This window comes from Chionomys nivalis, chromosome 6 (genome assembly GCF_950005125.1).
Source record: "Chionomys nivalis chromosome 6, mChiNiv1.1, whole genome shotgun sequence".
NCBI classification, from domain to species: domain Eukaryota; kingdom Metazoa; phylum Chordata; class Mammalia; order Rodentia; family Cricetidae; genus Chionomys; species Chionomys nivalis.
Genome location: NC_080091.1, coordinates 38367720 through 38382948, shown reverse-complemented (window position 1 = coordinate 38382948; position 15229 = coordinate 38367720). Strand labels below are relative to the sequence as shown.

At 44.8% G+C, this 15229-nt stretch overlaps 1 protein-coding gene across 4 annotated transcripts in view; it reads left to right on the top strand.

Annotated features, from left to right (window-relative positions):
* Positions 1-15229, top strand: part of Pisd (phosphatidylserine decarboxylase) — a 51224-nt gene continuing 35995 nt past the window's right edge. For 2 of the 4 annotated variants that reach the window (XM_057771168.1, XM_057771169.1), the window contains exons 1-2: positions 3-93; positions 12100-12179. In XM_057771168.1, the coding sequence (XP_057627151.1) occupies positions 29-93; positions 12100-12179 (145 nt within the window). In that variant the 5' untranslated portion in view covers positions 3-28. Of the gene's footprint in view, positions 94-12099; positions 12180-15229 lie in introns of those variants that run through there. The other 2 variants (XM_057771167.1, XM_057771175.1) reach the window with 2 other exon arrangements.

Below are 15229 nucleotides of genomic sequence, written 5' to 3'. Positions count from 1 at the left end.
GGGGCGTGTCCGACTAGGAGGAGGCGAGATGGCGGCGTCAGGGGGTCGCCGGTGTGTTCGCTCGCTACCTGGAGTCATGCTGTGGCGGAGCAGGTACGGCCTGGCGGGAGGCTGCTGGGGCGGGGGCAGCCCGGACCAAGCCAGGGTGTGGGGAGAGGAGGAGCCATGTATCGTCGCGGGCTCGCCGCGAGTAGGTCTGACAGGGACAGGAATGACACGGAGCCACCTTTACCTTTGCTCAAGAGCAGGCGCCACAGCCACCGCGTGGACTGTGAAATGAGTTCGGGTGTGGCCTAAATGCTCTCCTGGCCCTTCCAGCTAGGTGGAACAAACTGATTGTGCTGTCTGCCGGTCGCTAGAATGGAAGCGGAGCTGAACCCCCTTTTTCAGGTGTTCGCGTTCGCAGCAGGATGGTGTGTTTTGGAAGAGCACAGCACTACCAAGCGACTTCCACTCAAAGTCTTAAAGTTTTAAAGCTTTGAGGTGAAAGGTTTAGACTGGTTATCTGAAAAATCTGTGGTGGAATTGCGGGCTTTATCCTGCTGACCTCAGATGTCTATGTTTCTTAAGTTCCTAGGCTGCTACAAGACCTGAAGGATCTTGTAAATGCCATTTATTTTGTCTGTTTGAGATAGAGTTTCGTTCTTTAACCCAGGCTGGCCTTGAAGTCACAGCAATCCTCCTGTCTCATCCGCCCTCCAAGTGCTTCCCAAATGCTGGCATTACAGGCATGAGCCAGCTGTTTTTTCTTTCTGGGGGGATTGGGAGAGATGAGGAGTAAGTTCTTAACCCAGGGAGGAGTGAAGAAAGATAGTTCTCTATTTTGCTAAGTAACTCACTTCATAGCCAGCTCAGATTTGCATACATGTGATTGATTGCCTGTGTCCATAGGGCTCTCAAAATGTCCTAGAAATACCTGGGTGTATAGTTTGTGAGCCCCCTGACAAGGATGCTGGAAACCAAACTCTGGCCCTCTTAATTGCTGAGCCCTCTCTCCAGCCCCAACATTGCTCATTTTTTAAAAACTATGTATGTGTATGTATGTACACATGTATGCCTGTGTACCTGTGTGTTCCTGGTGTTCATGGAAGCCAAAAGAAGACATTTAATCCACTGGAACTGTAGATACAGGTCGTTGTGAGCTGCCATTGGGTGCTGAGAATTGAACCCAGGTCTTCTGGAAGAGCAGCTCATGCTCTTAATCGCTGAGCCCTCTCTGCAGCCCCTGATGAATTTTAAATGATGGTAAAAAGGATGTGCCTCATTCACCATTAAAAAATGGAAGGCAAAACAAGTCATCTGTTAGTGTCAGTGATAGATAGGCAAGACTGGAATTTGGTGCAAGGGTGGGAAGGGATGAGGATGTCTAGAATGCAGTTATCAAATGTGTTATATATTAAGGTATAAATAGATATACATAAGAGATAACATTTTTCTAAGTTTTAAGTAATATATTATCTAATTGTAAGAGGTAAATGAAGGTTCCATGTTGCAGGGGAGTTTTTCTTCTTTTTAAAAAAAAATTAATTTATTTTTGTGGTTTAGGTGTTTTGCCTGCAAGTATTTCTGTGCGCCGTGTCCATCCAGGGTGAGCACAGAAGCTATTGGCATTACCAGGATGGTGAGCCCAGGTGGGTGCTGGGAAATAAACCCAGGCCCTCTGGAAGAGCAGCCAGTGCTCTGTAGCTTTGGAGCCTGTCCTGGAACTAGCTCTTCTAGACCAGGCTGGTCTCGAACTCACAGAGATCTGCCTGCCTCTGCGTCCCAAGTGCTAGAATTAAAGGCGTGCGCCACCACTGCCTGACTTCAGCCCTAAAGTTTTTCAGTAATTGAGTGATGTGTGATAACAGGAGAGAAGCATCTTGGGTTATAATTTAGAGTCATACATGTTTTCTAAACGTATTTGATGAGAGTGGGTAGGGAGGTGATTCATCAGGAAAAAGCAGTAGCTGACCCACATTTGGTCCTTAGAAGTCTCGTGGACAGCTGAATTTAGTGACGTTCATCTATAATCGCAGCTTGGCTATATTGAGGGGGCAGGTGAGGACAGGATAGCTCGAGGAGCTCAGGGGCTAGTGTAACAAGACTCTGCTGCAGCAAGGTGCAATCAAGAACCAACTCCTGAAAGCTGTCCTCTGAGCGCCACATGCGTTCACAGTGTGAACTTGCGCTCTCTCTCTCTCTCTCTCTCTCTCTCTCTCTCTCTCACACACACACACACACACACACACAAGACTGGTGCTGGCTTGGTGACTAATGCTCATAATGCAAATACTTGGGAAGTGGAGACAGGAGGTTCAGAAATTCAAGGCTGTCCTTGGCTACGTTGGTAGTTACAGGCTATCCTGGGTTTTATGAGACCATGTCTCAAACATTACTACCCCAGCCTGCTAAAAACTTGGTTTGACCGAAATGTTTAGTAAAGGCAGAGATATGCAGTTATGCACCAATCTTCTGCCAGTTCCAGAAGGAGGTGGAGGTATAGGTTGGGGCTCTGACAGCTGGAGTTTTTACAAGCACTCTAGGTTGTAAGTTCAGGCAAGTCTAGACAGTCTAATGCAAAAGGAGAATACTTTACTACTACCTTGTAGAATGTGGGGTAAAGCTTTCAAGAGACCTGCAAGTTTGGCTTTAGAGCTCTCTGGCTTTTGAAAATAGGAGAGAGAAGTGAGGACTATAGTTAAAATGTTAGCACCCACGGTGATACTAAAAACATCTTGTGAGGCTGGAGAGGGTACTCAGTGGTTAAGAGCACTTGCTGTTCTTCCAGAGGACCTATGTGGTGATTCACAGCCTTCTGAAACTCCAATTCCAGGGCATTAGAAACCCTCTCTGGCCTCCATGGGCACTGCATATACATGGTGCACAGATATACACATAGGCAAAACACACACACACACACACGAGATCTTGGTAGTTTTCTGTAAAAATTAAAGATGTACAAACACTGTCTCTAAGCAGAGTGTGTTGCTTGCTCACCTGGCTGTCTTTAAACTTTGATGGAGGTGGCTGGAGAGATGGCTCAGAGGAATAGAGCACTGGCTGCTCTTCCAGAGGTCCTGAGTTCAATTCCCAGCAACCACATGGTGGCTCACAACCATCTGTAATAAGATCTGGTGTCCTCTTCTGTACTGCAGGATACATGAAGGAAGAAACCTATATACATAATAAATAAAAATCTTTAAACTTTGATGGAAATAAAACTAAAGAAAAAAAGCTTTGAGGCAAGCAGATCTTCGAGGCCAGCCTGGTCTACAAGAGCTAGTTCCAGTAAAGCTCCAAAGCTACAGAAAAACTCTGTCTCGAAAAACAAAACAAACAAAAACAAAAAAATTTTTTAAAGTCCCCCCCCCCATGGGACTGGAGAGGTGACTCAGCCCTTAAAAGCACTTATTGCTCTCACAGAGAACCTGGATTGGGTTTCCAACAGCAACTTGGTAACTCTCGTTTCAAGGGATCTGATGCCCTTTTCTCTTCTTGAGGGCACTGTACACATATATGAATCCATACAGGCAAAAAACAATATAAAAACATTTGCAACTGGGAACAGACCAGCCTGGGTGGACATTGGTAATTGGAACTTGGTATAGTCAGTAATAATTGAATTATCTTTTTTATAATAATTGATTTATTTTTTTCCTTTTGGATGTCTTGGGCTAGAGAGCTGCTTCACTGGTTAAGAACACTGGCTGTGCTGGGCTGTGGTGGTGCATGCCTTTATCCCAGCACTCGGGAGACAGAGGCAGGAGAATCTCTGTGAGTGCAAGGCTAACCTGGTCTACAGAATGAGTTTCAGGACTGGCTCCATAGCTACTGAGAAACTCTGTCTTGAAAAAACCAAAAAATAAAAAAAAAAAATTTTAAAAATTACAATTAAAACAAAACAAAATACTGGCTGTGCTGAGCAGTGGTGGCACACATCGTTAATCCCAGCACCTGGGAGGCAGAGGCAGGTGGATCTCTGAATTCAAGGCCAACTTGGTCTACAGAGCAAGTTAAAGATGGCCAGGCCTACCCATAGAAAACCCTGTCTTGAAAAGCAAAAACAACAACAACAATAACAAAATAAACACTGCTCTTAACAGAGGATCCAGGTTCAATTTCCAGAGACATATGGCAATTTACCATCTGTAATTCCAGTTGCAAGGAATCCAGTGCCCACTCTAGGGCTACTCAGGAACCATCCATGCAAGTGGTACATGCACGTACATGCAGGCAAAACAGTCATATATATAAATCTTAAATGATATTTTTAATGTCATTACTTTTAGTATTAGTATTTGTATATGTAAGTAAGTGGTAGGCCCTAGACTAAAGGTTTTACGTGGTGGACTTAGCACTAATGAGGTGGGCTCTGATTTTAAAGGTGAGGGAATTGATTACACAGGATTTGAAACAAAATTTGAGCCAAAGCCAAGTGCTTACACTCATTTTATTTTGGTTTCATGAAAGGCTCTCATTCTGGTCCTCCAGCCTCAGCCTTCCAAGTGTTGGGATTACGTGCGTGTGTCACCACACCTGGCTTTAAAATAGCCTACTTGAAGATTTGTACCCTTGTTTTTCTTTGTAAGAGACACCTGATTGAACTTATCTGTTCTTCTCTCTGGGCCTTAATTTTTTTTTTCTTTTTCCTTTTCAAAACATTTAATGTTTATCATGTTTTGTGAGCATGTATGTCTGCACCACATGCCTGGTACCCATAGATGCCAGAAGAAGGCATTGGGTCCCTTGGAACTGTAGTGAGACAGGTGGTTTGTAACTACCATGTGGACACCGGGAATCAAACCCAGGTCCTTTCTTACAAACTGTATGTTCAGCTCTTTGGCAAGGCACAAGAACTCTACCTTCACTTCTTAGTCTGCCCACTTTTCGTTGTCATTATCCAAGTCACCCCTTCTCCCACAAGAACGCCTTCAATACTAGTGTCATTGTTTGACTCTTGGCCCTCTGTTTCCTGTTTGCCACGACAGACACAATGGTCTTTTCAAAACAGAACCAAGACCATCCCTCTGTCTTGCTCCCATCTCAGGCCTCTGTTTCCCCTTTCCTCCTCACTCAATTTTCTTGCTACTCTGTGTGTACCATCTCTGGTCTTCGGCATTTGCTGTCTCTTCTACCCGCTATGTGGATTGCACCCTCTCTTAGTTAGGGTTTCTGTTGCTGTGATGGAACACCTTGACCAAAGCCTGCTTTCTTTTTCTTCTTTTTTTTTAAACCTCTCTTCATCTGAACTTGTGACTTTTTAAATATTTATTTATTTATTGTGTATACAATATTCTGTCTGTGTGTATGTCTGCAGGCCAGAGGAGGGCACCAGACCTCATTCCAGATGGTTGTGAGCCACCATGTGGTTGCCGGGAATTGAACTCAGGACCTTTGGAAGAGCAGGCAATGCTCTTAACCGCTGAGCCATCTCTCCAGACCCCCAAAGCCTACTTTCTTATAGAACCCAGGACTACAAGCCCAGGGATGGCCCCACCCACAATGAACTGGACCCACCCTAGTCAATCACTAATTAAGAAATATGCCCTACAATCTTGACTGCAGTGTGATCCTTTGGTTTTTCAAGACAGGGTTTCTTTTTTTTTTTTTTTTTTAAATATTTATTTATTTATTATGTATACAATATTCTGTCTGTGTATATGTCTGAAAGCCAGAAGAGGGCACCAGACCCCATTACGGATGGTTGTGAGCCACCATGTGGTTGCTGGGAATTGAACTCAGGACCTTTGGTAGAGCAGGCAATGCTCTTAACCTCTGAGCTATCTCTCCAGCCCCCCTCAAGACAGGGTTTCTTTGTGTAGCTTTGGCCTTCCTAGAATCTGCTCTAGACTAGGCTGGCCTTGAACTCACAGAGATCCATCTGCCTGTGCCTCCCAAGTGCTGGGATCAAAGGCATGAGCCACCACTGCCAGCTAAAAGTTCAGTCTCAACTGTGGGCTTGCATAAAATAAAAAAATAAGTTAAGTGCTTTCTTACTTCTAGAGGGAAGAACCAGAGCACCGTCACAATCTGAATAAAGCAAAACTAAACTTCGACAGTGTAAATGACTCAGTGTCCAATGTCTGGGATTCACTTGCAATCTTCTGGGCTCCTCCAAGGGGCCCGGGTCACTTGTGCAGCCCTGCCTTCTGCAGCACAGTTTGTCTTCTAATCTCTGGCTGGTTTTACTCCACTGCTGCTGCCGTTCTTGCTGTCATTTCATGGCACTGGCATCTCACCAATAGCCTTTCCTGGGCTCCCTTCAGGGACCCCAGCCCCACCACACAGTGCTAAGCCTCAGCTGCTATCCGTGACCCCTTCAGGTCTTCAAAATCAGTACCACCTGGGTGACTCCTAGACTCCCAACTTTGACTGCCAGCATGAGATACAACCTTGGATGTTTCTAGAACACAGCTTCTGTGTGCTGAACCTGAAGGAACCCTTTACAGAAGATTTCACCTCAACGATGCTGGTTTCTTCTTAATCACCCCTAGTTTCTTAGCTCTAGATAACCAGCATCAACTGTCCCAATAACACAAAGGTTCCACCTCAGTAATGCCTCTTGTTAATCATGGCTGACTAGAATGGCAGCTCTTCAGCCCCAGCTGACTGGAATGACAGGATCTTAATTCAAAATAGCAAACAGCCCTAATAGAATCTTTAAACTCCCTTCTAAACCTACAAGACAGGCCTCATATTGTCTGTCCTGCTTTAACAGTCTTGTCTCCCAAGCTCCTACAGAACAGCTCATTGAGCTCTCAGTACTCATTGTGTTGTTGTTATTTGTTTTTTATTCTTTTTTAAAGCCCGAAGTTCCAAAGTCCTTCTATAATTCTTCCCAAAAGATGGTCGGGTCTGTCATAGCAATACCCCACCGTACCAGCTTGTCTTAGTTAGGGTTTCTAACACCACAACCAAAGTATCTTTGAGAGGAAAAGGGTTTCTTCAGCTTATGTGTCCATATAACAATTCATCATCAAAGGCAGGAACTCACACAGAACAAGAACCTGGAGACAGGAGCTGATACAGAGGCCATGGAGGAGTGCTGCTTGCTCCTCATGGCTTGCTCAGCCTACTTTTTTTTTTTTTTTTTTTCGAGATAGGGTTGTTTCTCTTTGGCCCCTGTCCTGGAACTAGCTCTTGTAAACCAGGCTGGCCTCAAACTCACAGAGATCCACCTGCCTCTGCGTTCTGAGTGCTGGGGTTAAAGGTGTGCACCACTATTGCCTGGCTCAGCCTGCTTTATTATAGAGTCCAGGATCACCAGCCCAGGGGTGGCCCCACCCACAAAGGACTGCACCCTCCCCCGTCAATCATTAAGAAGTTGCCCTAGGTGCTGGTGAGATGGCTTTGCAGTGAAGAGCACTGGCTGCTGCTCTTCAATTCCCAGCACCCACACAACAGCTCACAACCATCCGTAACTAGTTCCATGGAATCCTATGCTCTTCTAGACTCTGAGAGTACCAGGTACAGACAAACATGCGGGCAAAATATCCATACATGTAACATAGAAATCTTTAAAAGTTAAAAAAAAAAGAAAGAAAAGAAAAGCTGGGCATGGTGATGCAGACCTTTAATCCCAGCACTTGGGAGGTGGAGGCAGGCGGATCTCAGTGAGTTTGACGACAGCCTGATCTACATAGCGAGTTCTAGGACAGCCAGCACTACATAAGAGATCCTGGTAGTTGTTGGTGTTATTGTTGTTATTAAGGAATTGTGGGGGATGAGGTGATGGCTCAGTGAGTAAGACAAGTGCTTACTGCCTGTCTTAGTCACTGTTTCATTGCTGTGAAGAGACACTATGACCAATTCAACATTTATAAAAGGAATCATTTTCCTGGAGGTTTGTTTACAGTTTCAGTTAGTCATTATGGCCACAAAGAGACAGTCATGGTGCTGGAGCAGTAGCTGAGAGCTTTACATCCTAATCCTCAGGCAGCAGGCTTTGCAGAGGTGGGGGGAGAGGGAGAGGGAAGGGGAGAGAGAGACAGAGAGGGAGAGAGAGACTGAACCTGTCATGGGCTTTTGAAATCTCCAAGCCCATCCCCAGTGAATACACGAGTCTATGGGGGCCATTCTCCCTCAGAACCACCACACTGCTCAAGCACGAGGTCTGGACTTAGATTCCTCACACTTAAAAGATGAGCCTGGCTGTGCCCAGGCTTGGAAATGTAGTGTTGAAGGGAGAGCAGAGACAGGAGTACTGGGGCTTGCTGGCTGCCAGCCTCACTTTGAGAGACCCTGTGTCAAAGGGGTTAGACAGGTGACAGAGTAGGGCACCAACATCCCTGTCTGTGCACATGCAAGTCCTGCCCTCGCCCACCGTGTCTTTGGTTTTTACCTATACAAGTGAGGTGGAGGAGAACGTCCTTTCCTTCATGATGAGTAAATCCAGGAGCATTTTCTGATTCTTTAAAAAAAACCTTTTGAGTACTTCTCATTGCTGGGGAAGGGATGTTCAGAAAGCCTGGCGGTGCAACTAACACAGTTGTATGTGGTAATAGTTTAAGCCACTTGAGAAGTGGAGGCAGCTGGATCACTTGTACCTGGTACCCTTCAGTTGAGAAGTGGAGGCAGCTGGATCACTTGTACCTGGTACCCTTCACTTGAGAAGTGGAGGCAGGTGGATCACTTGTATCTGGTACCTTTACTCGTTGCTACAAAGGAGGCTAGAAAATGTAGGCAATAGGCATCTAGGAAAGGAAGCAGATCTGTAAACATCTGGCCTGCTGTGACACAGTACAAAGAAAGCTCTGGGGAGAAGCCAGTTGAAAGCGTGCTACCCCAGGCCAGGAAATCTGTTTAGGATAAATTCAGTTTTAGATGATTCAGAGTAGATGGTGGGGAGCTGGTTGCGAATCTAGACATCAGGGGCTCTGGAGGCACAGTTGAAGTAGTGAGTAGCCCTTTAAAGCTATGTGCCTGGGAGCGGTTCCAGGGAGAGAGTCTGGGTTGGGGGAAAAAGTCTGTACCTGGGCATGACTGCATATCAAAGTTAGAAGGCAAAAGAGAGTCTGCAAAAAAGACTGACAAAGTCCCAGAAAGCTAGGAGGAGGACTCATGGCCCCAGAAGTCAGGTGATTCAGGGAGACAAAAAAGAAAAAAAAAGGCAAACTTTTTTGCTGCTGCCAAGAAAGAGACCTGGTTCAGTGATATTGGGAGCATGGAAGGTGCTGGCGACCTTGGCTGAAGGTGATGTGATAGGAACAAAATGTGAAGACATGATTGACAGTGAAGGCAGGCAGCCCTTCAAAGGCTGTGATGGAAGAGAAGAAAGATGGGGTGGAAACTGGAGAGAGACGTGGTGCACATCTCAGGAATTACAGTATTTATGTCATGAGAGATGCTGTGGGGGAAGGTGGGTGCATACTCAGTGTATGTATCCAGAGGTGGTTGACAAGCGGTTATGGGTTGTGTCATCCTCACCCTCCCAGACCTTTGAGTTAGGAACAGTAGAGCAGTGTCTAGAACCCTCCCCCCTCCTTTTTTGTTTTGTTTTTGTGTTATTTATTTATTTATTATGTGTACAACATTCTGTTTGTGTGTATGCCTGCAGGCCAGAAGAGGGCACCAGACCCCATTACAGACGGTTGTGAGCCACCATGTGGTTGCTGGGAATTGAACTCAGGACCTTTGGAAGAGCAGGCAATGCTCTTAACCTCTGAGCCATCTCTCCAGCCCCCTTGGTTTTGTGTTTTGAGATATTCTCTTGCTATGTTGCCCAGACTAGTCCTGAACTCTCAATCCTCCTGCATCAGTCTTCTAGCACAGTCCACTAATTCCACTTGAAAAGCAGGGATGTAGGCTCCTGTTCTCAGATGGGGCAGTGCCCAGTTCTGTTAACGGCTGTCCATAGGCTGAGACGCCCCATTCTTCACATAGAGGAGGAGCCAGGTCCGTCACAGTAGCCACATCGGCACCACGTGGGGAGAGTGTTTTCAAGTTAAGTTTTTTGAGAAAAACAAAATACTGAAACCTGATAATGTTTATGTTTATAGGAATTAATTACTAAATACCATAAGGTAAATAATATGTACAAATATGTATAAATGCATTTCTGTTTTTCACAAAAAAAATCAATTTGGATGCTTATAATAGTGAAAGTTACTTTTTTTTTTTTTTTTTTTTTTTTTTGGTTTTTCGAGACAGGGTTTCTCTGTAGCTTTGGAGCCTGTCCTGGAACTCCCTTTGTAGACCAGGCTGGCCTCGAACTCACAGAGATCCACCTGCCTCTGCCTCCCGAGTGCTGGGATTAAAGGCGTGCGCCACCACCGCCCGGCTGAAAGTTACTTTTTATATTATAAAGTGCTTCAAAGAAGAAAGAAACATTTACTGGTAAGGATATAGTTTCTCTATTTAGATTTCAGATCAGTATTTTGGAAACTGAAGCATGGTATGATGGTGCACACCTTTAATCCTACAACCCAGGAGGCAGAGGCCAGAGTATCTCTGCAAGTTCAGAACTAGGCTAGCCTAAATAGTGAGTTCTAGGCTAGTCAGGGCTACATACTGAGACCTTGCCTCCAAACAAACAAAAAAAACACCTGTATATGTGAGTGCTTACACATGATGTATGTGTATCATATAAGTACCTGGTGCCCAAACAGACATTTCAGAAACTAGGGTGTTACCTAAATTGAAACTCAAAGCATTGGAGGTTTGCTCTTTGATGAGCAAATTCTAGCGGCTAACCAGAGGTCAGTGCTCTGCGTCTCAGTGCAATCATTTACCACCACTGGTATGTATCTGATTTCCCCAGGGGAAGTGGGCTTCTCAGATCACGCCTCTTAGAGTAGGTAAATGGTCCTTTACGTCTGCTCACTCTCTCGCTGGGTAGAGTAGCCACAAAAGACAGTTAAAACATTGCACACCAGAGTCACCATGGTAGTGCACAAACATTATCCCAGCGCTAGTGAGCAGCACAGGAAAGGGGAACATTCAAGGCCAGCCTGAGCTACATGGTGAGACATTTCACTGGAGGGGAAGGGAAGGAGGGAGAAAAAGAAAGAAAACATTCACACTGGCAGAGCCAGTGAGACTAGCTCAGTGTAGTATGTTGGTGGCCACTCCTTCCAATTCGTCCTTCAGTATAAATATTTGAAGCATTGAATTTTTCAGCTTCTGGCATATAGGTAGGTTCAAGGGGCACGGCTCAGTGTATACAGATCTGTGCAGCTCTTTGTTCATGTGCAGAAACACATACAGAAAAGCTAGACTTTGAGACCTTGTTTCCCTGCTTGTTAAGATCTCACATTAATAATGAAAAATTTTTATTGTATAGTAGTTTCAAACTTAGACAAGTTATTAAAAATAGTGGCTAGAAATCCCAGATATGCTTACTCAGACTCTGTAAACTTTATGTTGTTTGTATTCTCTTTTCCTGTATGGATCCTTAGGGCATTTCTTTCAGTGTGGTGTGGTAGTTAAAGCCATGAAGCTCACATTAATACAATATTGTAGAATCTCCAGATTGTATTATTGTTGCCAAGCTAGGCTTGGTAACCCACACCTGTAATCCCAGCACTCAGGAAATGGAGGCAGGAGGACGAGGAGTTCAGGGTTATCCTCAGCTACATAGTAAGCTTAAGGTCACAACCTTGGCTGCAGGGGGAATTGCCAGTTAGTGGGGCTGGGAGAGATGGCTCAGTAGTGAAGAGTGTATAGTGCTGCTCTTCGAGATGACCCACATTCAGTTCCCAGCACCTGTTGGGCCACTCCAGCCTCTGCAGTTGGATCTGACTCCTTCCCCTGGCCTCCACAGGCACCTGTCCTCATTGTGCATATACTCACATAGAGACACATGCACAGAGCTAAAAAATAATTTACATTTTTTAAGTTGCCAACTGATACATCGGTTTTATTTTATTTTTGCAATGTGTCTTAGAGGCTTCCCTCCCATCTGTGAGCTTTTAGCAGGCAGTGCGTACTTTTATTGGTTCATCCACAGTGCATTCTCCATCAGCTGGACAGTGTGCCTTTTGTGGAGTCACTCTAAGTATCAGGCACCAGAATAGCCCACATTCTCTTCAAGGAAAGTCAGTAGGTCAAATAAGTCAATTCTGTTTCTAAATAGAATCAAAAATTTGATGTTTAATAATTCGTTTTTCTTGGTTGTAGCCCCTGCCACTATGAATACGCCCCCATGTGCCATTTCCTGGGGTCCTTACGGAAGCTGCCTCTTCAAACCTTTAACACAGGTAAGGAGCAAGTGAAGCTGTTGCCGGCTCACCATCTATTCATGCAACTGGAAGCTGAGAAAGCATAGGGTTGTCAGAATTAAATCCTGTCTCCGGGCATGTCATCACTGGAGCCTCAGCGACTACTTCATTGTCTGAGTAGCCCTCTTATGTGGCTGCCATCCTTGTTCGAGATTTGTTTCTAGCTTTTTCTGCCACAGAAAGTCCTGTAGTACTAATACCTTTGTCGTTTCCAGGATAACTGTGAAGAGGTAGAGGGTCTCTGTAAGCTTGGCATGGTGGTGCATAACTATAATGCCAGCTGTCAGTAGATTGAGACAGAAAGATAATAGGTTTGGAAACAGCTGGAGCTATGGTGAGACTCTGTAGAAAGTTTATGTATTTGCACTTTAGTATTGAGGCGAAATTGCTCCTCAGAGAGTCTGTTCCAGTTGAGACCCACGAGTAGAAAGTGCTGTGGTGAGGACTTGGTGGTCTGATAAGAGAAGATTGTGTTGTCTTTATTACCTACATATCGTTTTGTTTACTGTGTTGAATACTGTTTTTGTTTGTTTGTTTGTTTGTTTTGGTTTTTCGAGACAGGGTTTCTCTGTAGCTTTGGAGCCTGTCCTGGAACTAGCTCTTGTAGACCAGGCTGGTCTCGAACTCACAGAGATCCGCCTGCCTCTGCCTCCCAAGTGCTGGGATTAAAGGCGTGCACCACCACCGCCCAGCCATAAGTTTCATTTGACAAGATGAGGCATAATTGTGTAGCTGGGGTCTATGCAGCAGAACCTTTTTACCAGAATCGTGTAGAAACCCTCTTAGCAGTGCCTTACCAGAAGAGATGCTTCTGCCTGTGTGCCTGCTGTAGTGTCCTGTGGAGGGGACAATATGGGTCCAACCTGAGGAAAATCTAGGTTCCTCTGCTGAAGTCACGACTAATTTACATTTTAAAAGAGAAGTATCTTTTTAAATAGCGTTATACAGCAATGTCCGTGGGGTCATGGTTTTGATATCTTTTGGTTCCCTCTCCCCCCAATAGGAATTCTCTTTGTAGCCCTGGCTGACCTGGAACTCACCCTGTAGATCAGGCTAGCCTTGAACTGAGGGATACACTGGTCTCTGCCTCCTGAGTGCTGGTATGAAAAGCTTGTACCACCATTGCTCAGCTCATTTTGCTGTCTTGACTAATTCCCCAAACCTGTGAGTTTGACTACAGGGTATCTGGCCGGGACTAAAGGTATACGTTTTGTTTTTTTTATTTTCAAGATAATGCTTCTTTGTGCAACAGCTCTGATTGCCCTGGATCTCCATTTGTGGACCAGGCTGGCCTTGAACTCACTGAGATCTGCCTGCCTTTGCCTCCTGAGTGTTGTGATTAAAGACTTTCGCCGAGACCGCCCGGCTGAGAGTAAATATGAGAAGACATAGCATATCATATTACAGCTGAGAAGTGCTCTTCTAGGAACAGATAGTGTTATCAGGAAGAGAAATAGAATATCCAAATAATATCTCATATGGTTAGCATAGTGCCTCATCCTTTTAAACCTGGCTATACTTTTCTGCTGGGTGTTGAAGACTATGTAGGTGGCCAAATTTAATTTTTCCTTGTTTATTTTCATTTTTTGGTCAAGGCCAGTTGAAGATCTGGTCCTCCAGGGTTACTTGGGCTTAGGAAAGGCCTCAGTCTCCTCGAGTCTTTCTTTTGTGAGTTAATCTCCCTGTGAGGATAGGTCAGAGGCCTGACTTGACCATTGCTTCATTTGGGAATGTGGAAGCATTTTTTGTTGTCTTTGTTGACCCTCTTCTTTGCAGGGTTGGCACTGGCCAGAGTCCACTCCTCCCTCAACAAGAGAACAAATGATTTTTTCACAGTTATAGTACAGGATATTTTGAGAGATGCCCCATGGTTTCTTGGGATTTAGCTGACCTTGGAGGTCAAGGAGGAATATAGTCTCCCTTTTAGTTCCTCTGACCACATCAGTATATACTTCCAAATATGGTTATTGAACATCCAGAGGTTTGTTTTGTTTTGTTTTGTTTCTCAAGACAGGGTTTCTCTGTGTAGTCCTGACTATCCTGAAACTCATTTTGTAGTCCAAGCTGGCCTTGAACTCAGAGATCCGTCTGCCTCTGCCTCCCAAGTGCTGGAATTGAAGGTCTGCACTGCCACTACTGCCTGGCTCAGTTTGGTATTTATAACCAATGTGTAATATTTAGGTGAAGCCTGAATGGAAATTAAGCACTTTAAAATAAACGTTGATTAGACATACCTAAGTTTACTACATCTAGAATCTGTGGGTCCATCCTGTAATATTTAGCAATATCTGGGTGATCCTGCACGTAAAAGAAAATTTGGACATAGAAAGTTTTAGGGGAATTTTCCTTCTGTTTACGGAATAGTTATAATTGAAGGATGGCTTTATAATTAAGAGTTGCCTCTGGGAGCCACTTTTAGTTTTTCTTAGAGGGTGTGTAGGCCATGCATTGGTTGAGAGAAAGTCTAAAGCTTTCTTTTAAGCAACTGAGGGTCTAACCTGCTCCAGTTGTCCAGGAGACAAGTAGGAAAGAAACTTGAAGGAATCTTGGAGGATTTCGTTCCCATATGTAAAGTGAAAACGAAGTTGAGAGAGGTGGGTGGAGGCTAGGTTCCCCTAATCCTCCTCAAGTCTCTTAGACCAGCATCTAGAGAAGGCAATATCTTGCCAATTGCAGGGTGCCTGCACACCCAAGGCTGGTTCCCAGTGTGGGACTGAGTTGCACGTATCCATGCCTGCAGTTCCACATATACCCTAAACACCATTATTGGTTGTTTTAGTTTCCTTCAAACCTCTTCCATAGGACAGATCAAAGAAAGCCCGGCTACAACACGGCTTTCTGAGAGACAGAACTTTTGGGTTTTTATTTGTTTTCCTGGGATCTAAATAATGACCTGTTTTGTGATGTAAGCTGACCTTACATCCTACTCCTGCAAAGGGGAGTAGGACCCCAGTGAATCTGAAGGGGATCACGTGTTCTGTGTTCGGGTCTGCCTAATCTCATGTCCATTTTTGTTTTGAGCTTTAAAT